We start from the raw sequence: 26,094 nt of genomic DNA, 5'->3' as shown, positions 1-26,094 counted from the left end.
TGCAGGACCCCAGGGGTCAAGGTCAGGGGCTGCAGGATCACAAGGATCAAGTTCAAGGGCTGCAGGACCCCAAGGGTTAAGATCAGGGGGTACAGGACCCTAGGGGTCAAGTTCAAGAGGTGCAAGACCCCAGGGGTCAAGGTCAGGGGCTGCAGGACCTCAGGGGATGCAGAACCCCAGGGGTCAAGGTCAGGGGCTGCAGGACCTCAAGGATCAAGTTCAAGGGCTGCAGGACCCCAAGGGTCAAGGTCAGGGGGTACAGGACCCTGGGGATCAAGTTCAAGAGCTGCAAGACCCCAGGGGTCAAGGTCAGGGGCTGTAGAACCCCAAGGATCAAGTTCAAGAGGTGCAGGACCCCTGATGACCCCGATGTCCCTGATATCCCCAGTGTCCCCAATGTCCCCACGCAGGCTGCCGCACATGGAGCGGCGGGGGGGCTCCCCACACCCCCCCCCATTTCCCCAGCACCCCCAGACCCACCTGAGCGCCACCTCGAACTTGAGGCTCTCCCAGAACACGCGGAACCAGCAGAAGACGCCGATGGCACCGATTCCACCCAGTTTCTCCCCAGTCAAGCGGCTCCAGCTCCTCACGGCGCTATAGGGTGAAAACACCTCATCCCCACCCCCCAAAAACCCCCCCAAAACCCCCTTTTTCTGCTCCCCCTCACCCCGAAACTCACGCCTTGGCCATGAGGGTGTAGCGGTCGACGGGGGCGCCCAGCACGGCGTGGATGCTGCGCACCGTGTTGATGTTGCGGAACACCAGCAGCATGGGCCGCGGCAGCGCCCGCAGCACCCGCAGCACCCGCTGGAAGTGCTGCGCCGCCATCTCCTGCATGTACGCCCGCTCGGCGCCCGTCAGCGCCCGCGCCAGCGACAGCCCCGCGCGCCGCAGCGGCCGCTGCAGCAGGATCTCGCTGAACAGCAGGTAGTCTGGGGGGGGGAGACATGGGACGCGGAGGTCAAGGTCAGGGGGGTGCAGGACCACAAGGATCGAGTTTAAGGGCTGTAGAAGTCCAGGGGTCAAGGTCAGGGGATGCAGGACCACAAGGATCAAGTTAAGGGGCTGTAGAACCCCAGGGGTCAAGTTCAGGGCTGCAGAACCCCAGGGGTGAAGTTCAGGGGCTGCAGAACCTTGGGGGTCAAGGTCAGGGGGTGCAGAAACTCAGGGGTCAAGGTCAGGGGCTGTAGAACCCCAAGGATCAAAGTCAGGGGCTGCAAGACCCCAGGGGCCAAGTTCAAGGGCTGCAGAACCTCAGGGATCAAGTTCAAGGGGTGCAGGACCTCAGGGGCCAAGTTCAAGGGGCTGCAGGATCACAAGGATCAAGTTCAAGGGCTGCAAGACCCCAGGGGTCAAGGCCAGGGGCTGCAGAACCCCAGGGGTCAAGTTCAAGAGGTGCAGGACCCCAGGGGTCAAGGCCAGGGGCTGCAGAACCTCAGGGGTCAAGTTCAGTGGTTGCAGAACCCCAAGGATCAAGTTCAAGGGCTGCAGAACCCCGGGGGTCGAGGTCAGGGGGTACAGGACCCTGGAGGTCAAGTTCAAGGGCTGCAGGACCCCAAGGGTCAAGGTCAGGGGCTGCAGGACCTCAAGGATCAAGTTCAAGAGGTGCAGGACCCCAAGGGTCAAGGTCAGGGGCTGCAGAACCCCAGAGGTCAAGGTCAGGGGCTGCAGAACCTCATGGGTCAAGGTCAGGGGATGCAGGACCACAAGGATCAAGTTAAGGGGCTGTAGAACCCCAGGGGTCAAGTTCAGGGGCTGCAGAACCTTGGGGGTCAAGGTCAGGGGGTGCAGAAACTCAGGGGTCAAGGTCAGGGGCTGTAGAACCCCAAGGATCAAAGTCAGGGGCTGCAAGACCCCAGGGGCCAAGTTCAAGGGCTGCAGAACCTCACGGGTCAAGGTCAAGGGGTGCAGGACCCCAGGGGCCAAGTTCAAGGGGCTGCAGGATCACAAGGATCAAGTTTAAGGGCTGTAGAACCCCAGGGGACAAGGTCAGGGGATGCAGAAACTCGGGGGTCAAGTTCAAGGGGTGCAGGACCGCAGGGGTCAAGGTCAGGGGGTACAGGACCCTGGGGATCAAGTTCAAGAGGTGCAGGACCCCAGGGGTCAAGGCCAGGGGCTGCAGAACCTCAGGGGTCAAGTTCAATGGTTGCAGAACCCCAAGGATCAAGTTCAAGGGCTGCAGAACCCCGGGGGTCAAGGTCAGGGGGTACAGGACCCTGGGGATCAAGTTCAAGAGGTGCAGGACCCCAGGGGTCAAGGTCAGGGGCTGCAGAACCCCAGGGGTCAAGTTCGAGGGCTGCAAGACCCCAGAGGTCAAGGCCAGGGGCTGCAGAACCCCAGGGGTCAAGTTCAAGGGGTGTAGGACCCCAGGATCAAGTTCAAGGGCTTCAGAACCTCGGGGGTCATGGTCAGGGGGTATGGGACCCTGGTGATCAACTTCAAGAGGTGCAAGACCACAGGGGTCAAGGTCAGGGGCTGCAGAACCCCAGGGGTCAAGTTCGAGGGCTGCAAGACCCCAGAGGTCAAGGCCAGGGGCTGCAGAACCCCAGGGGTCAAGTTCAAGGGGTGTAGGACCCCAGGATCAAGTTCAAGGGCTTCAGAACCTCGGGGGTCATGGTCAGGGGGTATGGGACCCTGGTGATCAACTTCAAGAGGTGCAAGACCACAGGGGTCAAGGTCAGGGGCTGTAGGATCACAAGGATCAAGTTCAAGGGCTGCAGAACCCCAGAGGTCAAGGTCAGGGGCTGCAGAACCTCAGGGGTCAAGGTCAAGGGGTGCAGGATCTGAGGGGTCAAGGTCAAGGGGTGCAGGATCCCCGGGGTCAAGGTCAGGGGATGCAGGAGCACGAGGATCAAGTTTAAGGGCTGTACAAAACCAGGGGTCAAGTTCAAGGGCTGCAGAATCCCAGGGGTCAAGGTCAGGGGGTGCAGAAACTCAGGGGTCAAGGTCAAGGGGTGTAGGACCCCAGGGGTTAAGGTCAGGGTGTGCAAGACCCCAGGGGTCAAGTTCAAGGGCTGAAAGACCCCAGGGGTCCAGGCCAGGGGATGCAGAACCTCAGGGGTCAAGTTCAAGGGTTGCAGAACCCCGAGGATCAAAGTCAGGGGGTACAGGACCCTGGGGATCAAGTTCAAGAGGTGCAGGACCACAGGGGTCAAGGCCATGGGCTGCAGAACCTCAGGGGTGAAGGTCAAGGGGTGCAGGATCACAAGGATCAAGTTCAAGGGCTGCAGGACCCCAAGGGTCAAGTTCAGGGGCTGCAGAACCCCAAGGAGGCAGGTTTGGGGGTGGCCACCCCACCAGGGGTCAAGTTCAAGGGCGGCAGCAACTCCCCCCCACCTCCCCCACCCCAAGCAAGGGGTCAAGTTCAAGTTCAAGTTCCAGCAGCCGCAGCCCCCGACTCACCCTGCACGCCCAGCTCGGCGGCGCGGCTCCGCATGGCCCGGTGGTCGCGCAGCACGATGGCTTTCCAGAGCTGGCACAGCGCCGCGCGGTCCCTGCGGGCACCGAGCCCTCAGCGGGGACACGTCCCCCGTGTCCCCAACATCCCCCCCCCGCGACCCCCAGGACCCCCCCGGGACCCCCCTGACCTCTCGCTCAGGAACTCGTACAGCCCGTGGTCCAGCAGCACCAATTGGGCTTTGCCGTCGGGGCCGCGTCGCACCAGCACTGCGGGGGGACACGGGGACGTGGGGACACCGGGCGCCTCGGGGACACCCCCAGGGCATTGGGGACCCCCCCCCCGGTGCGGGTACCGTTCCCGGGGTGCGGGTCGGCGTGGATGAAGCCGGTGTAGAAGATTTGCTCGGCGAACATGCGGATCAGCTTCTCAGCAGCCTGTGGGGACGCGGGGTGTCCCTGGGGGTGTCCCTGGGGGTGTCCCTGGGGGTGTCCCTGGGGGTGTCCCCGGGGTGTCCCCAGGTGTCCCCAGGGTCCGGGGTCACTCACGTCCTGCACGCCCAGGCCCTGGCTGCGGATCCCCTCCACGTTGGTGATCTTGCAGCCCTCGCAGAAATCCGCCGTCAGGATGCGCTGGGGGACATGGGGACATGGGACAAGGGGACCAGGGACACAGGGGACAGGGGACAGGGGGACACAGGGGACATGGGACAAGGGGACCAGGGACACAGGGGACAGGGGACAGGGGGACACAGGGGACAAGGGGGCAGGGGGACAGGGGGACACAGGGGACAGGGGGACACGGGGGACACAGGACACAGGGGACACAGGACAAGGGGACCAGGGACACAGGGGACAGGGGACAACGGGACCAGGGACACAGGGGACCAGGGACACAGGGGACAGGGGCACATGGGGGACACAGGGGACAGAGAGACACAGGGGACAGGGGACAGGGGGACCAGGGACACAGGGGACAGGGGGACACAGGGACACAGGGGACAGGGGGACACGGGACAAGGGGACCAGGGACACAGGGGACAGGGGGACAGGGGACCAGGGACACAGGGGACCAGGGACACAGGGACACAGGGGGACACAGGGGACAGGGAACAAGGGGACCAGGGACACAGGGGACACGGGACAAGGGGACCCAGGGACACAGGGGACAGGGGGACACGGGACAAGGGGACCAGGGACACGGGACAGGGGGACACGGGGGACATGGGACACGGGGACCAGGGACACAGGGGACAGGGGGACACAGGGGACACGGGACAAGGGGACCAGGGACACAGGGGACAGGGGGACACAGGGGACAGGGGGACACAGGGGAGAGGGGGACACAGGAGACATGGGACAAGGGGGCCAGGGACACAGGGGACAGGGGACAACGGGACCAGGGACACGGGACAGGGGGACACAGGGGACATGGGACACGGGGACCAGGGACACAGGGGACAGGGGGACACGGGACACACGGGACAAGGGGACCAGGGACACAGGGGACAGGGGGACACAGGGGACACGGGGGACACAGGGACATAGGGGACAGGGGGACACAGGGGACATGGGACAAGGGGACCAGGGACACAGGGGACAGGGGGACCAGGGACACAGGGGACAGGGGGACATGGGACAGGGGGACACAGGGGACACAGGACAAGGGGACCAGGGACACAGGGGACAGGGGGACACAAGGGGAGAGAGGGACCCAGGGGACAGGGGGACCAGGGACACAGGGGACAGGGGGACACAGGGGGCAGGGGGACAGGGACACAGGGGGACACAGGGGACAAGGGGACACAGGGGAGAGAGGGACCCAGGGGACAGGGGGACCAGAGACACAGGGGACAGGGGGACACGGGGGACAGGGGTACACAGGGGACACGGACACACAGGGGGACAGGGACACAGGGGGACAGGGACACAGGGGGACAGGGGTGCACGGGTACACAAGGGGACAGGGACACACAGGGGGACAGGGACACACAGGAGTACACAGGGGACAGGGGTACACAGGGGATAGCGGGACAGGGCATAGGGAGACAGGGACATGGGACAGGGACACAGAGGGACACAGAGGGACACACAGGACAGGGACACGGGGGACGGGGACACGGGGGGACACAGGGGGACGGGGACACAGGGGGACGGGGACAGGGGACAAGGATAGGGACAGGACACAGGGAGACAGGGGAACACAGAGGGACACGGGGGTAGGGACACAGGGGACAGGGAACAGGGGGACAGGGGTACACAGGGGGACAGGGACACGGGGGACAGGGACACAGAGGACAGGGACACGGGGGGACAGGGGGACACAAGGGGACAGGGACATGGGACAGGGACACAGAGGACAGGGACACGAGGGGACAGGGGGACACAAGGGGACAGGGACATGGGACAGGGGGACAGGGACACAGAGGACAGGGACACGAGGGGACAGGGACACAGGAGGACAGGGGACAAGGGTAGGGACAGGACACAGGGGGACAGGGGAACACAGGGACATGAGGACAGGGACACGGGGGGACACAGGGGGACAGGGGACAAGGGTAGGGACAGGACATAGGGGGACAGGGGAACACAGAGGGACACGGGGGGAAAGGGGGACAGGGGACAAGGGTAGGGACAGGACACAGGGGGACACGGGGACAGGGAGACAGGGGAACACAGAGGGACATGGGGACACAGGGGGACAGGCAGGGGAGTGGGGAGGGCAACAGGTGGTTCAAGCAGGGACAGGGACACACGGGGACAGGGACACAGGGGGACAGGCAGGGACAGGGATGGGGACACATGAGCCCCCTGTCCCTGCTGTCCCCACAGTCCCGCAGTGCCCTGTCCCAGCCCCGCGGTCCCTGCCACCCTGTCCCCATCACCACTTCAGTCCCTGTCCCTTGTCGCCAACACACACCCTGTCCCTGTCCCCTGATCCCTGTCCTTGTCCCCTGTCCCCATCACACCTACGTGTGCCTGTGGTCCCCATGTCCCCCTGTGTCCCCGTGTCCCCTGTCCCCTTGCTGCTCTTGTCCCAGTGCACACGTGTCCCCATGTCCCCTGTCCCCTTGCTGCTCTTGTCCCAGTGCACACGTGTCCCCGTGTCCCCTGTCCCCTTGCTGCTCTTGTCCCAGTGCACACGTGTCCCCTGTCCCCTGTCACCTTGCTGCTCTTGTCCCAGTGCACACGTGTCCCCATGTCCCCTGTCCCCTGTCCCCTTGCTGCTCTTGTCCCAGTGCACACGTGTCCCCATGTCCCCATGTCCCTGTCCCCTTGCTGCTCTTGTCCCAGTGCACACGTGTCCCCATGTCCCCATGTCCCTGTCCCCTTGCTGCTCTTGTCCCAGTGCACACGTGTCCCCTGTCCCCTGTCCCCTTGCTGCTCTTGTCCCAGTGCACACGTGTCCCCGTGTCCCCTGTCCCCTTGCTGCTCTTGTCCCAGTGCACACGTGTCCCCATGTCCCCTGTCCCCTGTCCCCTTGCTGCTCTTGTCCCAGTGCACACGTGTCCCCATGTCCCCTGTCCTCTTGCTGCTCTTGTCCCAGTGCACACGTGTCCCCATGTCCCCTGTCCCCTGTCCCCTTGCTGCTCTTGTCCCAGTGCACACGTGTCCCCATGTCCCTGTCCCCTTGCTGCTCTTGTCCCAGTGCACACGTGTCCCCATGTCCCCTGTCACCTTGCTGCTCTTGTCCCAGTGCACACGTGTCCCCATGTCCCCTGTCCCCTTGCTGCTCTTGTCCCAGTGCACACGTGTCCCCATGTCCCCTGTCCCCTGTCCCCTTGCTGCTCTTGTCCCAGTGCACACGTGTCCCCATGTCCCCATGTCCCCTGTCCCCTTGCTGCTCTTGTCCCAGTGCACATGTGTCCCCATGTCCCCATGTCCCCTGTCCCCTTGCTGCTCTTGTCCCAGTGCACACGTGTCCCCATGTCCCCTGTCCCCTTGCTGCTCTTGTCCCAGTGCACACGTGTCCCCATGTCCCCATGTCCCCTGTCCCCTTGCTGCTCTTGTCCCAGTGCACACGTGTCCCCATGTCCCCATGTCCCCTGTCCCCTTGCTGCTCTTGTCCCAGTGCACACGTGTCCCCATGTCCCCTGTCCTCTTGCTGCTCTTGTCCCAGTGCACACGTGTCCCCATGTCCCTGTCCCCTTGCTGCTCTTGTCCCAGTGCACACGTGTCCCCTGTCCCCTGTCCCCTGTCCCCTTGCTGCTCTTGTCCCAGTGCACACGTGTCCCCATGTCCCCATGTCCCTGTCCCCTTGCTGCTCTTGTCCCAGTGCACACGTGTCCCCATGTCCCCTGTCCCCTTGCTGCTCTTGTCCCAGTGCACACGTGTCCACATGTCCCCATGTCCCCTTGCTGCTCTTGTCCCAGTGCACACGTGTCCCCATGTCCCCATGTCCCCTGTCCCCTTGCTGCTCTTGTCCCAGTGCACACGTGTCCCCATGTCCCCATGTCCCTGTCCCCTTGCTGCTCTTGTCCCAGTGCACACGTGTCCCCTGTCCCCTGTCCCCTTGCTGCTCTTGTCCCAGTGCACACGTGTCCCCGTGTCCCCTGTCCCCTTGCTGCTCTTGTCCCAGTGCACACGTGTCCCCATGTCCCCTGTCCCCTGTCCCCTTGCTGCTCTTGTCCCAGTGCACACGTGTCCCCATGTCCCCTGTTCTCTTGCTGCTCTTGTCCCAGTGCACACGTGTCCCCATGTCCCCTGTCCCCTGTCCCCTTGCTGCTCTTGTCCCAGTGCACACGTGTCCCCATGTCCCTGTCCCCTTGCTGCTCTTGTCCCAGTGCACACGTGTCCCCATGTCCCCTGTCACCTTGCTGCTCTTGTCCCAGTGCACACGTGTCCCCATGTCCCCTGTCCCCTTGCTGCTCTTGTCCCAGTGCACACGTGTCCCCATGTCCCCTGTCCCCTGTCCCCTTGCTGCTCTTGTCCCAGTGCACACGTGTCCCCATGTCCCCATGTCCCCTGTCCCCTTGCTGCTCTTGTCCCAGTGCACATGTGTCCCCATGTCCCCATGTCCCCTGTCCCCTTGCTGCTCTTGTCCCAGTGCACACGTGTCCCCATGTCCCCTGTCCCCTTGCTGCTCTTGTCCCAGTGCACACGTGTCCCCATGTCCCCATGTCCCCTGTCCCCTTGCTGCTCTTGTCCCAGTGCACACGTGTCCCCATGTCCCCATGTCCCCTGTCCCCTTGCTGCTCTTGTCCCAGTGCACACGTGTCCCCATGTCCCCTGTCCTCTTGCTGCTCTTGTCCCAGTGCACACGTGTCCCCATGTCCCTGTCCCCTTGCTGCTCTTGTCCCAGTGCACACGTGTCCCCTGTCCCCTGTCCCCTTGCTGCTCTTGTCCCAGTGCACACGTGTCCCCATGTCCCCTGTCCCCTGTTCCCTTGCTGCTCTTGTCCCAGTGCACACGTGTCCCCATGTCCCCATGTCCCCTGTCCCCTTGCTGCTCTTGTCCCAGTGCACACGTGTCCCCATGTCCCCTGTCCCCTTGCTGCTCTTGTCCCAGTGCACACGTGTCCCCATGTCCCCATGTCCCCTGTCCCCTTGCTGCTCTTGTCCCAGTGCACACGTGTCCCCATGTCCCCATGTCCCCTGTCCCCTTGCTGCTCTTGTCCCAGTGCACACGTGTCCCCATGTCCCCTGTCCCCTGTCCCCTTGCTGCTCTTGTCCCAGTGCACACGTGTCCCCATGTCCCCATGTCCCCTGTCACCTTGCTGCTCTTGTCCCAGTGCACACGTGTCCCCATGTCCCCTGTCCCCTTGCTGCTCTTGTCCCAGTGCACACGTGTCCCCATGTCCCCATGTCCCCTGTCCCCTTGCTGCTCTTGTCCCAGTGCACACGTGTCCCCATGTCCCCTGTCCCCTGTCCCCTTGCTGCTCTTGTCCCAGTGCACACGTGTCCCCATGTCCCCATGTCCCCTGTCCCCTTGCTGCTCTTGTCCCAGTGCACACGTGTCCCCATGTCCCCATGTCCCCTGTCCCCTTGCTGCTCTTGTCCCAGTGCACACGTGTCCCCATGTCCCCTGTCCCCTGTCCCCTTGCTGCTCTTGTCCCAGTGCACACGTGTCCCCATGTCCCCATGTCCCCTGTCCCCTTGCTGCTCTTGTCCCAGTGCACACGTGTCCCCATGTCCCCTGTCCCCTGTCCCCTTGCTGCTCTTGTCCCAGTGCACACGTGTCCCCTGTCCCCTGTCCCCTTGCTGCTCTTGTCCCAGTGCACACGTGTCCCCATGTCCCCTGTCCCCTTGCTGCTCTTGTCCCAGTGCACACGTGTCCCCATGTCCCCTGTCCCCTTGCTGCTCTTGTCCCAGTGCACACGTGTCCCCATGTCCCCTGTCCCGTTGCTGCTCTTGTCCCAGTGCACACGTGTCCCCATGTCCCCATATCCCCTGTCCCCTTGCTGCTCTTGTCCCAGTGCACACGTGTCCCCATGTCCCCTGTCCCCTGTCCCCTTGCTGCTCTTGTCCCAGTGCACACGTGTCCCCATGTCCTCTGTCCCCTTGCTGCTCTTGTCCCAGTGCACACGTGTCCCCATGTCCCCATGTCCCCTGTCCCCTTGCTGCTCTTGTCCCAGTGCACACGTGTCCCCATGTCCCCATGTCCCCTGTCCCCTTGCTGCTCTTGTCCCAGTGCACACGTGTCCCCATGTCCCCTGTCCCCTGTCCCCTTGCTGCTCTTGTCCCAGTGCACACGTGTCCCCATGTCCCCATGTCCCCTGTCCCCTTGCTGCTCTTGTCCCAGTGCACACGTGTCCCCATGTCCCCATGTCCCTGTCCCCTTGCTGCTCTTGTCCCAGTGCACACGTGTCCCCATGTCCCCTTGCTGCTCTTGTCCCAGTGCACACGTGTCCCCATGTCCCCTGTCCCCTTGCTGCTCTTGTCCCAGTGCACACGTGTCCCCATGTCCCCTGTCCCCTTGCTGCTCTTGTCCCAGTGCACACGTGTCCCCATGTCCCCTGTCCCCTTGCTGCTCTTGTCCCAGTGCACACGTGTCCCCATGTCCCCATGTCCCCTGTCCCCTTGCTGCTCTTGTCCCAGTGCACACGTGTCCCCATGTCCCCTGTCCCCTGTCCCCTTGCTGCTCTTGTCCCAGTGCACACGTGTCCCCATGTCCCCATGTCCCCTGTCCCCTTGCTGCTCTTGTCCCAGTGCACACGTGTCCCCATGTCCCCATGTCCCCTGTCCCCTTGCTGCTCTTGTCCCAGTGCACACGTGTCCCCTGTCCCCTGTCCCCTGTCACCTTGCTGCTCTTGTCCCAGTGCACACGTGTCCCCATGTCCCCTGTCCCCTTGCTGCTCTTGTCCCAGTGCACACGTGTCCCCTGTCCCCTGTCCCCTTGCTGTTCTTGTCCCAGTGCACACGTGTCCCCATGTCCCCTGTCCCCTTGCTGCTCTTGTCCCAGTGCACACGTGTCCCCATGTCCCCTGTCCCCTTGCTGCTCTTGTCCCAGTGCACACGTGTCCCCATGTCCCCATGTCCCCTGTCCCCTTGCTGCTCTTGTCCCAGTGCACACGTGTCCCCATGTCCCCGTGTCCCCTGTCCCCTTGCTGCTCTTGTCCCAGTGCACACGTGTCCCCATGTCCCCTGTCCCCTGTCACCTTGCTGTTCTTGTCCCAGTGCACACGTGTCCCCATGTCCCCTGTCCCCTTGCTGCTCTTGTCCCAGTGCACACGTGTCCCCATGTCCCCTGTCCCCTGTCCCCTTGCTGCTCTTGTCCCAGTGCACACGTGTCCCCATGTCCCCTGTCCCCTTGCTGCTCTTGTCCCAGTGCACACGTGTCCCCATGTCCCCTGTCACCTTGCTGCTCTTGTCCCAGTGCACACGTGTCCCCATGTCCCCTGTCCCCTGTCACCTTGCTGCTCTTGTCCCAGTGCACACGTGTCCCCATGTCCCCTGTCCCCTGTCCCCTTGCTGCTCTTGTCCCAGTGCACACGTGTCCCCATGTCCCCATGTCCCCTGTCCCCTTGCTGCTCTTGTCCCAGTGCACACGTGTCCCCATGTCCCCTGTCACCTTGCTGCTCTTGTCCCAGTGCACACGTGTCCCCTGTCCCCTGTCCCCTTGCTGCTCTTGTCCCAGTGCACACGTGTCCCCATGTCCCCATGTCCCCTGTCACCTTGCTGCTCTTGTCCCAGTGCACACGTGTCCCCATGTCCCCTGTCCCCTGTCACCTTGCTGCTCTTGTCCCAGTGCACTCGTGGCACCACGACGTATCCGCAGTGCCGCAGGTCCCTGGCGCATCGCTCCGCGTTCCGCCCCTCGTTCTCGAAGTCCAGCTCCTGCGCCAGCGTCCCCTTCAGCTCCTGCAACAGGGGACACAGGGACATGGGGACAAGAGGACATGGGGACACGGGGTCCTGAGCCTGCGTCCCCTTCGGCTCCTGGGACAGGGGACACGGGGACATGGGGACATGGGGACACGGGGTCCTGAGCCTGCGTCCCCCTCGGCTCCTGGGACAGGGGACATGGGGACATGGGGACATGGGGACACGGGGACATGGGGACACAGGGTCCTGAGCCTGCGTCCCCTTCAGCTCCTGACACAGGGGACACGGGGACATGGGGACATGGGGACACGGGGACATGGGGACATGGGGTCCTGAGCCTGCGTCCCCTTCAGCTCCTGCCACAGGGGACATGGGGACATGGAGACATGGGGACACGGGGACATGGGGATATGGGGGGCCTGAGCCTGCATCCCCTTCAGCTCCTGGGACAGGGGACACGGGGACATGGGGACATGGGGACATGGGGACACGGGGTCCTGAGCCTGCGTCCCCCTCGGCTCCTGGGACAGGGGACATGGGGACATGGGGACATGGGGACACGGGGACATGGGGACACAGGGTCCTGAGCCTGCGTCCCCTTCAGCTCCTGGGACAGGGGACATGGGGACATGGGGACATGGGGACACGGGGTCCTGAGCCTGCGTCCCCCTCGGCTCCTGGGACAGGGGACATGGGGACATGGGACACAGGGACATGGGGACACGGGGACACGGGGACATGGGGACACGAGGTCCTGAGCCTGCGTCCCCTTCAGCTCCTGGGACAGGGGACACGGGGACATGGGGACATGGGGACACGGGGTCCTGAGCCTGCGTCCCCCTCGGCTCCTGGGACAGGGGACATGGGGACATGGGGACATGGGACACAGGGACATGGGGACACGGGGACACGGGGACATGGGGACACGAGGTCCTGAGCCTGCGTCCCCTTCAGCTCCTGGGACAGAGGACACGGGGACATGGGGACATGGGGACACGGGGTCCTGAGCCTGTGTCCCCTTCAGCTCCTGCCACAGGGGACATGGGGACACGGGGACACAGGGACACGGGGACATGGGGACACGGGGACGTGGGGACACGGGGTCCTGAGCCTGCATCCCCTTCAGCTCCTGGGACAGGGGACACGGGGACACAGGGACATGGGGACATGGGGTCCTGAGCCTGTGCCCCCTTCAGCTCCTGTGACAAGGGACGTGGGGACATGGGGACACGGGGACACGGGGATGTGGGGACACGGGGACGTGGGGACGTGGGGACACGGGGGTCCTGAGCCCGCATCCCCCCAGCCCAGCACCGGGGGCAGGAACCGCATGGTGTGCGGTGGCAGCTCAGCAGGGACATTGGGGTGACACGGGGGTGACACGGGGACACTGGGGTGACACTGGGGGTGTCACCTGCAGCACCCATCTGAGCGCGAAGGCCGGGTGCATGAACCCCACGATGCGCAGTGGCAGTTTGGGGGGACAGGGGACACTGGGGACACTGGGGTGACCCATGGGTGACATGGGGACACTGGGGTGACATGGGGTGACATGGGGTGACATGGGGACACGGGGTGTCACCTGCAGCACCCATCTGAGCGCGAAGGCCGGGTGCATGAACCCCACGATGTGCAGTGGCAGTTTGGGGGGACAGGGGACACTGGGGACACTGGGGTGACCCATGGGTGACATGGGGACACTGGGGTGACATGGGGTGACATGGGGACGCGGGGTGTCACCTGCAGCACCCATATGAGCACAAAGGGCAGGTGCATGAACCCCACGATGTGCAGTGGCAGCATGGGAGGGACATGGGGACACTGGGGACATTGGGGTGACCTGGGGACACTGGGGTGACATGGGGGTGACATGGGGACACGGGGTGTCACCTGCAGCACCCATATGAGCACAAAGGGCAGGTGCATGAACCCCACGATGTGCAGCGGCAGCATGGGAGGGACATGGGGACACTGGGGACATTGGGGTGACCTGGGGACACTGGGGTGACATGGGGGTGACATGGGGACACTGGGGTGTCACCTGCAGCACCCATATGAGCACAAAGGGCAGGTGCATGAACCCCACGATGTGCAGTGGCAGTTTGGGGATACAGGGGACACTGGGGATACTGGGGTGACAGTGGGAACATGGGGGTGACATAAGGACACTGGGGTGACTTGGGGACACCAGGGTGTCACCTGCAGCACCCATATGAGCACAAAGGGCAGGTGCATGAACCCCACAATGCGCAGTGGCAGTTTGGGGTGACAGGGGACACTGGGGTGACCCGTAGGTGACATGGGGACACTGGAGTGACATGGGGTGACATGGGGACACTGGGGTGACATGGGGTAACATGGGGACACCGGGGTGTCACCTGCAGCACCCATATGAGCGCAAAGGGCAGGTGCATGAACCCCATGATGTGCAGTGGCAGTTTGGGGGGACAGGGGACACTGGGGTGACCCGTGGGTGACATGTGGACACTGGGGTGACATGGGGTGACATGGGGACACTGGGTGTCACCTGCAGCACCCATATGAGCACAAAGGGCAGGTGCATGAACCCCATGATGCGCAGTGGCAGCTTGGGGGGACAGGGGACACTGGGGACACTGGGGTGACCTGGGGGTGACATGGGGTGACATGGGGTGACATGGGGACACGGGGTGTCACCTGCAGCACCCATCCGAGCGCAAAGGGCAGGTGCATGAACCCCATGATGCGCAGTGGCAGTTTGGGGGGACAGGGGACACTGGGGATACTGGGGTGACAGTGGGAACATGGGGGTGACATAAGGACACTGGGGTGACTTGGGGACACCAGGGTGTCACCTGCAGCACCCATATGAGCGCAAAGGGCAGGTGCATGAACCCCACAATGCGCAGTGGCAGTTTGGGGTGACAGGGGACACTGGGGTGACCCGTGGGTGACATGTGGACACTGGGGTGACATGGGATGACATGGGGACACTGGGTGTCACCTGCAGCACCCATATGAGCGCAAAGGGCAGGTGCATGAACCCCATGATGCGCAGTGGCAGCTTGGGGGGACAGGGGACACTGGGGACACTGGGGTGACCTGGGGGTGACATGGGGTGACATGGGGTGACATGGGGACACTGGGTGTCACCTGCAGCACCCATCCGAGCGCGAAGGACGGGTGCATGAACTCCACGATGCGCAGCAGCAGCTCCAGCGTCCGGATGTCGCCCTCGAACCGGTCGCGGAGATCGATGTATTGGACCTGGGGACACGGGACATGGGGACACGGGGACACGGGGACATGGGACATGGGACATGGGGACACGGGACATGGGGACATGGGGACACGGGGGACATGGGACATGGGGACACGGGACATGGGGACACGGGGGACATGGGGACACGGGACATGGGGACACGGGGACATGGGACACGGGACATGGGGACACAGGGGACATGGGGAACATGGGACATGGGGACACGGGACATGGGGACACGGGACATGGGGAACATGGGACATGGGGACACGGGACACGGGGACACGGGGGACATGGGACATGGGGACACGGGACATGGGGACATGGGGACACGGGACATGGGGACACGGGACATGGGGACACGGGGGACATGGGACATGGGGACACGGGACATGGGGACACGGGGACACGGGGGACATGGGACATGGGGAGGGGGGACATGGGGACACGGGGACATGGGGGACACAGGGGACATGGGACATGGGGACACGGGACTTGGGCACACGGGGACACGGGGGACATGGGACATGGGGAGGGGAGACATGGGGACATGGGGACATGGGGACACGGGACATGGGGACACAGGGACATGGGGGACATGGGGACACGGGACACGGGGACATGGGGACACAGGACATGGGGGACATGGGGGACATGGGACATGGGGACACGGGACATGGGGACATGGGGACACAGGGGACACGGGACGGGGGACATGGGGACACGGGGGACATGGGGACACGGGAGACATGGGGACACGGGACATGGGGACATGGGGACATGGGACATGGGGACGCGGGACTTGGGGACACGGGGACACGGGGGACATGGTTGACACGGGGACATGGGACATGGCAACCTGGGGACACAGGGACATGGGGACACAGGGACATGGCAACCTGGGGACACAGGGGACACGGGACACAGGGGACATGGGGAACCAGGGGACATGGGGGACACAGGGGACATGGGGGACACAGGGGACACAGGACATGGGGGGACATGGGGGACATGGGAGCTGGGGACAGAGGACACGGGGACACAAGGACACAGGGGACATGGGGAGACACAGGAACATGGGGACCTGGGGACACGGGGACACAGGGACATGGGAACACGGGGGGGACACTGCGGGGGTTCACGTGGGACATGGGGGGGTCACAGGGGGACAGGGGGAGGGACACCAAGGGTGACATGGGGGGACATGGGGGGGACAGTGGGGGTCACAGGGGGACATGGGGAGGTCATTGGGGGACACCAGGAGTGACATGGGGGGGACAATGGGGGTCACAGGAGGACATGGGGGGGGATATGGGGGTGTCATGGGGGACACTGTGGGGGTCATGGGGTGACATGGGGGGACAGTGGGGGTCACAGGGGGACATGGGGGTCATGGGGGACACCAAGGGTGACATGGAGAGGTCATGGGGGTGGCATGAGGGGGTCATGGGGGGGTCATGGGGGGACATGGGGGGATCATGGGGGAGATGGGGGTGGCATGGGGGGACACTGGGGGGGTCACAGGGGACACGGGGGGGTCACTGGAGGGGTCATGGGGGGACACTGGGGGGGTCACAGGGGACACGGGGGGGGTCACTGGAGGGGTCATGGGGGGACACAGCAGGGGGGGCACAGGGGACACCGGGGTTGTCACGGGGGGCACTGGGGGGGTCATGGGGGTATTGGAGGAGTTAGGGGGGGGTCACTGGAGGGTTATGGGGGGTACTGGGGGGGTCACTGGGGGGGGTCATGGGGGGTACTGAGGGAATCATGGGGAGTCACTGGGAGGTTATGGGGGGCACTGGGGGGGTGTCGATGTTGGGGAGTCCCAATGTGTCCTGGGGGTGGGGAAGCTTGGGTGGGGGGTCACTTGGGGGGGCTCCTGGATGGGGGGGTATCCCCAAGGGTGTCCTGGGGGGTCCCTGGGGGACAGTCCAGGGGGGTCCCAGTGTTGGGGGGTCCCCAGGATGGGGGGGGGCTGGGTGTTGGGGGTTCCCAGGGGGTGTCTGAAGAGGGGGCCGGGGGGGTCTCCTGGGTTTTGGGGGGGGGGGGGGAAGATCCCCAAGGGTCTCCTGGGGTGGGGGGGTGTGAAGGTCCCAGGGGTGTCCCTGGGGTGTCCCTGGGTGTCTGGGGTGTCCCTGGGGGTGTCCCTCGGTCTCTGGGGGTGTCCCTGGGGGGTCCCCAGAGTGTCCCCTGGGTGTCCCTGGGGGTGTCCTGGGGGTCCCTGGGGTGTCCCTGGGTCTCTGGGGGTGTCCCTGGGGAGTCCCCAGAGTGTCCCCTGGATGTGTCTGGGGGGGTCCCTGGGTCTCTGGGTGTGTCCCTGGGGGGTCCCCAGAGTGTCCCCTGGGTGTCTCTGGGTGTCCCTGGGGGTGTCCTGGGGGTGCCTGGGGTGTCCCTGGGTCTCTGGGGGTGTCCCTGGGGGGTCCCCAGAGTGTCTCCTGGGTGCATCTGGGTGTCCCTGGGGGGGTCCCTGGGGGTCCCTGGGTCTCTGGGTGTGTCCCTGGGGGGTCCCCAGAGTGTCCCCTGGGTGTCTCTGGGTGTCCCTGGGGGTGTCCTGGGGGTCTCTGGGGTGTCCCTGAGTCTCTGGGGGTGTCTCTGGGGGGTCCCCAGAGTGTCCCCTGGATGTGTCTGGGGTGGTCCCTGGGGGTCCCTGGGTCTCTGGGGGTGTCCCTGGGGGGTCCCCAGAGCGTCTCCTGGGTGTCCCCAGGTGTCCCTGGGGGTGTCCTGGGGGTCTCTGGGGTGTCCCTGAGTCTCTGGGGGTGTCTCTGGGGGGTCCCCAGAGTGTCCCCTGGATGTGTCTGGGGTGGTCCCTGGGGGTCCCTGGGTCTCTGGGGGTGTCCCTGAGGGGTCCCCAGAGTGTGCTCTGAGTGTCTCTGGGTGTCCCTGGGGGTGTCCTGGGGGTCCCTGGGTCTCTGGGGGTGTCCCTGGGGGGTCCCCAGAGTGTCCCCAGGTGTCCCTGGGGGGGTCCCTGGGGGTCCCTGGGTCTCTGGGGGTGTCCCCAGGTGTCTCTGGGGGTGTCCTGGGGGGTCCCTGGGGGGTCCTGAGGGTCCCTGGGGTGTCCCTGGGTCTCTGGGGGTGTCCCCAGGTGTCCCTGGGGGTGTCCTGGGGAGTCCCTGGGGGTCCCCTGGGGGGTCACTGGGTCTCTGGGGTTGTCCCCAGGTGTCCCTGGGGGTGTCCTCGGCGGTCCCTGGGGGTGTCCCTGGGTCTCTGAGGGTGTCCTCGGGGGTCCCTGAGGGTGTTCTGGGGGGTCTCTGGGGGTGTTCTGGGGGGTCTCTGGGGGTGTCCCCAGGTGTCCTTGGGGGTGTCCTGGGGAGTCTTGGGTGTTCCCTGGGTGTCCCTGGGGGTGTCCTGGGGGTGTCCTGGGGGGTCCCTGGGTGTCCCCTGGGGGTGACCCTGTGATGTCCCCAGGGTGTCCCTGGGTCTCTGGGTGTCCCCTGGGTGTCCCTGGGGGTGTCCCCAGAGTGTCCCCTGGGTGTCTCTGAGTGTCCTGAGTGTCCCCTGGGTGTCCTTGGGGGTGTCCCCAGAGTGTCTCTGAGTGTCCTCGGTGTCCCCTGGGTGTCCCTGGGGGGTCCCTGGAGTGTCCCCTGGGGAGTCCCTGGGGATTCCTGGGGGGTCCCTGGGTCCCCTGGGGGGTCCCTGGGGGTGTCCCCAGAGTGTCCTCTGGGTGTCTCTGAGTGTCCTGGGTGTCCCCTGGGGGTGTCCCCTGGGGGGTCCCTGGGGGTCCTGGGCGTCCCCTGGGTGTCCCCTGGGTGTCCCTGGGGGTGTCCTGGGGGGTCCCCTGGGTGTCCCCTGGGGGTGTCCCCATCTCGGGGGGTCCCGGTCCCCACCTTGACGGCCACGGGGGTCCCGTCGTGCAGCTGCGCCCGGTGCACCTGGGCCAGGCTGGCGGCCGCCACCGGCTCGTAGTCGAACTCGCGGAACAGCCCGGCCGGGGTGGTGCGGAACTCCTCCAGGAACAGCTCGTCAACCTGGGGACAGTGACATGGGGACAGTGACATGGGGACAGTGACATGGGAACTCCTCCAGGAACAGCTTGTCAACCTATGGGGACAGTGACATGGGGACAGTGACATGGGGACAGTGACATGGGAACTCCTCCAGGAACAGCTCATCCACCTGGGGACAGTGACATGGGGACAGTGACATGGGGACAGTGACATGGGGACATGGGGACAGTGACATGGGAACTCCTCCAGGAACAGCTCATCCACCTATGGGGACAGTGACATGGGGACAGTGACATGGGGACAGTGACATGGGGACAGTGACATGGGAACTCCTCCAGGAACAGCTCATCCACCTATGGGGACAGTGACATGGGGACAGTGACATGGGGACAGTGACATGGGGACATGGGGACAGTGACATGGGAACTCCTCCAGGAACAGCTCGTCAACCTGGGGACAGTGACATGGGGACAGTGACATGGGAACTCCTCCAGGAACAGCTCGTCAACCTGGGGACAGTGACATGGGGACAGTGACATGGGAACTCCTCCAGGAACAGCTCGTCAACCTATGGGGACAGTGACATGGGGACATGGGGACAGTGACATGGGAACTCCTCCAGGAACAGCTCGTCAACCTATGGGGACAGTGACATGGGGACAGTGACATGGGGACAGTGACATGGGAACTCCTCCAGGAACAGCTCGTCAACCTGGGGACAGTGACATGGGGACAGTGACATGGGGACAGTGACATGGGAACTCCTCCAGGAACAGCTCGTCAACCTGGGGACAGTGACATGGGGACAGTGACATGGGGACAGTGACATGGGGACATGGGGACAGTGACATGGGAACTCCTCCAGGAACAGCTCATCAACCTGGGGACAGTGACATGGGGACAGTGACATGGGGACAGTGACATGGGGACATGGGGACAGTGACATGGGAACTCCTCCAGGAACAGCTCATCAACCTGGGGACAGTGACATGGGGACAGTGACATGGGGACAGTGACATGGGGACATGGGGACAGTGACATGGGAACTCCTCCAGGAACAGCTCATCCACCTATGGGGACAGTGACATGGGGACAGTGACATGGGGACAGTGACATGGGAACTCCTCCAGGAACAGCTCGTCAACCTATGGGGACAGTGACATGGGGACATGGGGACAGTGACATGGGAACTCCTCCAGGAACAGCTCGTCAACCTATGGGGACAGTGACATGGGGACAGTGACATGGGGACAGTGACATGGGAACTCCTCCAGGAACAGCTCGTCAACCTGGGGACAGTGACATGGGGACAGTGACATGGGGACAGTGACATGGGAACTCCTCCAGGAACAGCTCGTCAACCTGGGGACAGTGACATGGGGACAGTGACATGGGGACAGTGACATGGGGACATGGGGACAGTGACATGGGAACTCCTCCAGGAACAGCTCGTCAACCTATGGGGACAGTGACATGGGGACATGGGGACAGTGACATGGGAACTCCTCCAGGAACAGCTCGTCAACCTATGGGGACAGTGACATGGGGACAGTGACATGGGGACAGTGACATGGGAACTCCTCCAGGAACAGCTCGTCAACCTGGGGACAGTGACATGGGGACAGTGACATGGGGACAGTGACATGGGAACTCCTCCAGGAACAGCTCGTCAACCTGGGGACAGTGACATGGGGACAGTGACATGGGGACAGTGACATGGGGACATGGGGACAGTGACATGGGAACTCCTCCAGGAACAGCTCGTCAACCTATGGGGACAGTGACATGGGGACAGTGACATGGGGACAGTGACATGGGAACTCCTCCAGGAACAGCTCGTCAACCTGGGGACAGTGACATGGGGACAGTGACATGGGGACAGTGACATGGGGACATGGGGACAGTGACATGGGAACTCCTCCAGGAACAGCTCATCAACCTGGGGACAGTGACATGGGGACAGTGACATGGGGACAGTGACATGGGGACATGGGGACAGTGACATGGGAACTCCTCCAGGAACAGCTCATCCACCTGGGGACAGTGACATGGGGACAGTGACATGGGGACAGTGACATGGGGACAGTGACATGGGGACATGGGGACAGTGACATGGGAACTCCTCCAGGAACAGCTCATCAACCTGGGGACAGTGACATGGGGACAGTGACATGGGGACAGTGACATGGGGACATGGGGACAGTGACATGGGAACTCCTCCAGGAACAGCTCATCCACCTGGGGACAGTGACATGGGGACAGTGACATGGGGACAGTGACATGGGGACATGGGGACAGTGACATGGGAACTCCTCCAGGAACAGCTCATCCACCTATGGGGACAGTGACATGGGGACAGTGACATGGGGACAGTGACATGGGGACAGTGACATGGGAACTCCTCCAGGAACAGCTCATCCACCTATGGGGACAGTGACATGGGGACAGTGACATGGGGACAGTGACATGGGGACATGGGGACAGTGACATGGGAACTCCTCCAGGAACAGCTCGTCAACCTGGGGACAGTGACATGGGGACAGTGACATGGGGACAGTGACATGGGGACATGGGGACAGTGACATGGGAACTCCTCCAGGAACAGCTCGTCAACCTGGGGACATGGGGACAGTGACATGGGGACAGTGACATGGGAACTCCTCCAGGAACAGCTCGTCAACCTGGGGACAGTGACATGGGGACAGTGACATGGGGACAGTGACATGGGAACTCCTCCAGGAACAGCTCGTCAACCTGGGGACAGTGACATGGGGACAGTGACATGGGGACAGTGACATGGGAACTCCTCCAGGAACAGCTCATCCACCTATGGGGACAGTGACATGGGGACAGTGACATGGGGACAGTGACATGGGAACTCCTCCAGGAACAGCTCGTCAACCTGGGGACAGTGACATGGGGACAGTGACATGGGGACAGTGACATGGGAACTCCTCCAGGAACAGCTCATCCACCTATGGGGACAGTGACATGGGGACAGTGACATGGGGACAGTGACATGGGAACTCCTCCAGGAACAGCTCGTCAACCTATGGGGACAGTGACATGGGGACAGTGACATGGGGACAGTGACATGGGAACTCCTCCAGGAACAGCTCATCCACCTATGGGGACAGTGACATGGGGACAGTGACATGGGGACAGTGACATGGGAACTCCTCCAGGAACAGCTCGTCAACCTATGGGGACAGTGACATGGGGACAGTGACATGGGGACAGTGACATGGGAACTCCTCCAGGAACAGCTCGTCAACCTGGGGACAGTGACATGGGGACAGTGACATGGGGACAGTGACATGGGGACAGTGACATGGGAACTCCTCCAGGAACAGCTCATCCACCTATGGGGACAGGGACATGGGGACAGTAACAGTGACATGGGGACAGTGACATGGGAACTCCTCCAGGAACAGCTCATCCACCTATGGGGACAGTGACAGTGACATGGGGACAGTGACATGGGGACAGTGACATGGGGACAGTGACATGGGAACTCCTCCAGGAACAGCTCATCCACCTGGGGACATGGGGACATGGGGACAGTGACATGGGGACAGTGACATGGGAACTCCTCCAGGAACAGCTCGTCCACCTATGGGGACAGTGACATGGGGACATGGGGACAGTGACATGGGGACTCCTCCAGGAACAGCTCGTCAACCTGGGGACATGGGGACATGGGGACAGTGACATGGGGACAGTGACATGGGAACTCCTCCAGGAACAGCTCGTCAACCTATGGGGACAGTGACATGGGGACAGTGACATGGGGACAGTGACATGGGGACAGTGACATGGGAACTCCTCCAGGAACAGCTCGTCAACCTGGAGACAGTGACATGGGGACAGTGACATGGGGACAGTGACATGGGAACTCCTCCAGGAACAGCTCGTCAACCTGGGGACAGTGACATGGGGACAGTGACATGGGAACTCCTCCAGGAACAGCTCATCCACCTATGGGGACAGGGACATGGGGACAGTAACAGTGACATGGGGACAGTGACATGGGAACTCCTCCAGGAACAGCTCATCCACCTATGGGGACAGTGACAGTGACATGGGGACAGTGACATGGGGACAGTGACATGGGGACAGTGACATGGGAACTCCTCCAGGAACAGCTCATCCACCTGGGGACATGGGGACATGGGGACAGTGACATGGGGACAGTGACATGGGAACTCCTCCAGGAACAGCTCGTCCACCTATGGGGACAGTGACAGTGACATGGGGACAGTGACATGGGGACAGTGACATGGGAACTCCTCCAGGAACAGCTCATCCACCTGGGGACATGGGGACATGGGGACAGTGACATGGGGACAGTGACATGGGAACTCCTCCAGGAACAGCTCGTCAACCTATGGGGACAGTGACATGGGGACAGTGACATGGGGACAGTGACATGGGGACAGTGACATGGGAACTCCTCCAGGAACAGCTCGTCAACCTGGGAACAGTGACATGGGGACAGTGACATGGGGACAGTGACATGGGAACTCCTCCAGGAACAGCTCGTCAACCTGGGGACATGGGGACAGTGACATGGGGACAGTGACATGGGGACAGTGACATGGGAACTCCTCCAGGAACAGCTCGTCAACCTATGGGGACAGTGACATGGGGACATGGGGACAGTGACATGGGAACTCCTCCAGGAACAGCTCGTCAACCTGGGGACAGTGACATGGGGACAGTGACATGGGGACAGTGACATGGGAACTCCTCCAGGAACAGCTCATCCACCTATCGGGACAGTGACATGGGGACAGTGACATGGGGACAGTGACATGGGAACTCCTCCAGGAACAGCTCGTCAACCTATGGGGACAGTGACAGTGACATGGGGACAGTGACAGGGACATAGGGACAGTGACATGGGGACTCCTCCAGGAACAGCTCGTCCACCTATGGGGACAGTGACAGGGACATGGGGACAGTGACATGGGAACTCCTCCAGGAACAGCTCGTCCACCTATGGGGACAGTGACATGGGGACAGTGACATGGGGACAGTGACATGGGAACTCCTCCAGGAACAGCTCATCCACCTATGGGGACATGGGGACAGTGACAGTGAGATGGGGACAGTGACAGTGACATGGGGACAGCATGGGGACAATGACATGGGGAACTCCTTGAGAAACAGCTCGTCAACCTATGGGGACAATGACATGGGGACAGTGACATGGGAACTCCTCCAGGGTGGGGACATGGGGACAGTGACATGGGGACATCGTGGGGACATCGTGGGGACATCGTGGGGACATCGTGGGGACATCGTGGGGACAGGGGGAGCTCTCCTGGGAACAGCTCATCCGCTTGGGGACATGGGGACCCGTGTCCCCCCTCCTGGTGTCCCCAGTGCTCTGTGCTACAGGGGGCGCAGGGTGACCCCCCATGTCCCTGTCCCTGTGTCCTCCTGTCCCCTGTCACCTGTGTCCCTGTCCCCATGTCACCCTGTGTCCCTGTCACCTCTCCATGTCCCTGTCCCTATGTCAACCCTGTATCCCTGTGTCCCTGTCCCCTCTCTGTGTCCCTGTCCCCATGTCCCCCTGTCCGCTCTCCATGTCCCCCCATGTCCCCTCTCCTTGTCCCTGTCACCTCCCTGTGTCCCTCCCATATCACCCCCCTGGCCCTGTGTCCCCTGTCCCTATGTCATCCCCATGTCCCCTGTCCCCTCTCTGTGTCCCTTGTCCCCTGTCACCCCCATGTCCCTGTCCCTATGTCACCCCTGTGTCCCTGTCCCCTCTCCGTGTCCCTGTCCCCATGTCCCTGTCCCTGTCCCCTCCCCATGTCCCCATGTCCCATCCCCATGTCCCTGTCCCCACGTCCCTGTCCCTGTCCCGTCTCTGTGTCCCCATGTCCCCTCCCTGCCCCCATGTTCCTGTCACCCATCCGTGTCCCTGTCCCTGTGTCCCTGTGTCCCTGTCCCCTCCCCGTCCGTGTCCCTGACCCTGTCCCCCTGTCCCTGTCCCCGTGTCCCCTGTCCCTATGTCCCTGTCCCCTCTTTGTGTCCCCATATCCCCTCCCTGTCCCCATGTCCCTGTCCCCCTGTCCCCTCTCCGTGTCCCCATGTCCCCTCCCCGTGTCCCCATGTCCCTGTCCCCTCCCTGTCCCCACGTCCCCATCACCTCTCCATGTCCCCATGTCCCTGTCCCCTCTCAGTGTCCCCATGTTCCTGTCCCCTCCCTGTCCCCACGTCCCTGTCCCCTCTCCATGTCCCCATGTCCCTGTCCCCTCTCCGTGTCCTCATGTTCCTGTCCCCTCCCTGTCCCCACGTCCCTGTCACCTCTCCATGTCCCCAAGTCCCTGTCCCCTCTCCGTGTCCCCATGTCCCCTCCCCGTGTCCCTGTCCCCTCCCTGTCCCCATGTCCCTGTCCCCATGTCTCTTTCTCCATGTCCCTGTCCCCTCCCCGTGTCCCCATGTCCCTGTCCCCATGTCCCAGTGTCCTCCCCGTGTCCCCATGTCCCCTCCCTGTCCCCATGTCCCTGTCCCCGTGTCCCCGTCACCTCTTCGTGTCCCCATGTCCCCTCCCCGTGTCCCCATGTCCCCTCCCTGTCCCCATGTCCCTGTCCCCATGTCCCTGTGCCCACGTCCCCGTCACCTCTCCGTGTCCCCATGTCCCTGTCCCCATGTCTCTGTCCCCATGTCCCCTCCCGGTGTCCCCATGTCCCCTCTCCGTGTCCCCATGTCCCTGTCCCCATGTCCCTGTCCCCATGTCCCCTCCCCGTGTCCCCATGTCCCCTCCCTGTCCCCACGTCCCCATGTCCCTGTCCCCATGTCCCCTCTGTGTCCCCACACCCCGTCACCTCTCCCTGTCCCCATGTCCCTGTCCCCATGTCCCTGTCCCCATGTCCCCATGTCCCCTCCCTGTCCCCACACCCCCGTCACCTCTCCATGTCCCCATGTCCCTGTCCCCATGTCCCCATGTCCCCTCCGTGTCCCCATGCCCCGTCACCTCTCCCTGTCCCCATGTCCCTGTCCCCATGTCCCTGTCCCCATGTCCCCTCCGTGTCCCCATGCCCCGTCACCTCTCCATGTCCCCATGTCCCTGTCCCCATGTCCCCATGTCCCCTCCGTGTCCCCATGCCCCGTCACCTCTCCCTGTCCCCATGTCCCTGTCCCCATGTCCCCTCCCTGTCCCCACACCCCCGTCACCTCTCCATGTCCCCATGTCCCTGTCCCCATGTCCCCATGTCCCCTCCGTGTCCCCATG

The 26,094-nt window shown here is 63.4% G+C and overlaps 1 protein-coding gene across 1 annotated transcript in view; it reads right to left on the bottom strand.

The window, feature by feature from the left end:
• ADCK5 (aarF domain containing kinase 5) overlaps positions 1-26,094 on the bottom strand; it is a gene marked incomplete at both ends in the record, with an annotated part of 43,161 nt that overhangs the window by 2,454 nt on the left and 14,613 nt on the right. Inside the window, 9 exons of the mRNA XM_080339484.1 lie at positions 481-597; positions 683-935; positions 3,406-3,497; positions 3,591-3,669; positions 3,756-3,837; positions 3,949-4,032; positions 11,568-11,699; positions 14,796-14,909; positions 18,732-18,872. Coding sequence (XP_080195610.1) covers positions 481-597; positions 683-935; positions 3,406-3,497; positions 3,591-3,669; positions 3,756-3,837; positions 3,949-4,032; positions 11,568-11,699; positions 14,796-14,909; positions 18,732-18,872 — 1,094 coding nt within the window. The remainder of the gene's footprint in view (positions 1-480; positions 598-682; positions 936-3,405; positions 3,498-3,590; positions 3,670-3,755; positions 3,838-3,948; positions 4,033-11,567; positions 11,700-14,795; positions 14,910-18,731; positions 18,873-26,094) is intronic.

Source organism: Nesoenas mayeri (genome assembly GCF_963082525.1).
Source record: "Nesoenas mayeri genome assembly, chromosome: 2".
NCBI classification, from domain to species: Eukaryota; Metazoa; Chordata; class Aves; order Columbiformes; family Columbidae; genus Nesoenas; species Nesoenas mayeri.
This window is presented reverse-complemented; position numbering and strand designations above follow the sequence as displayed.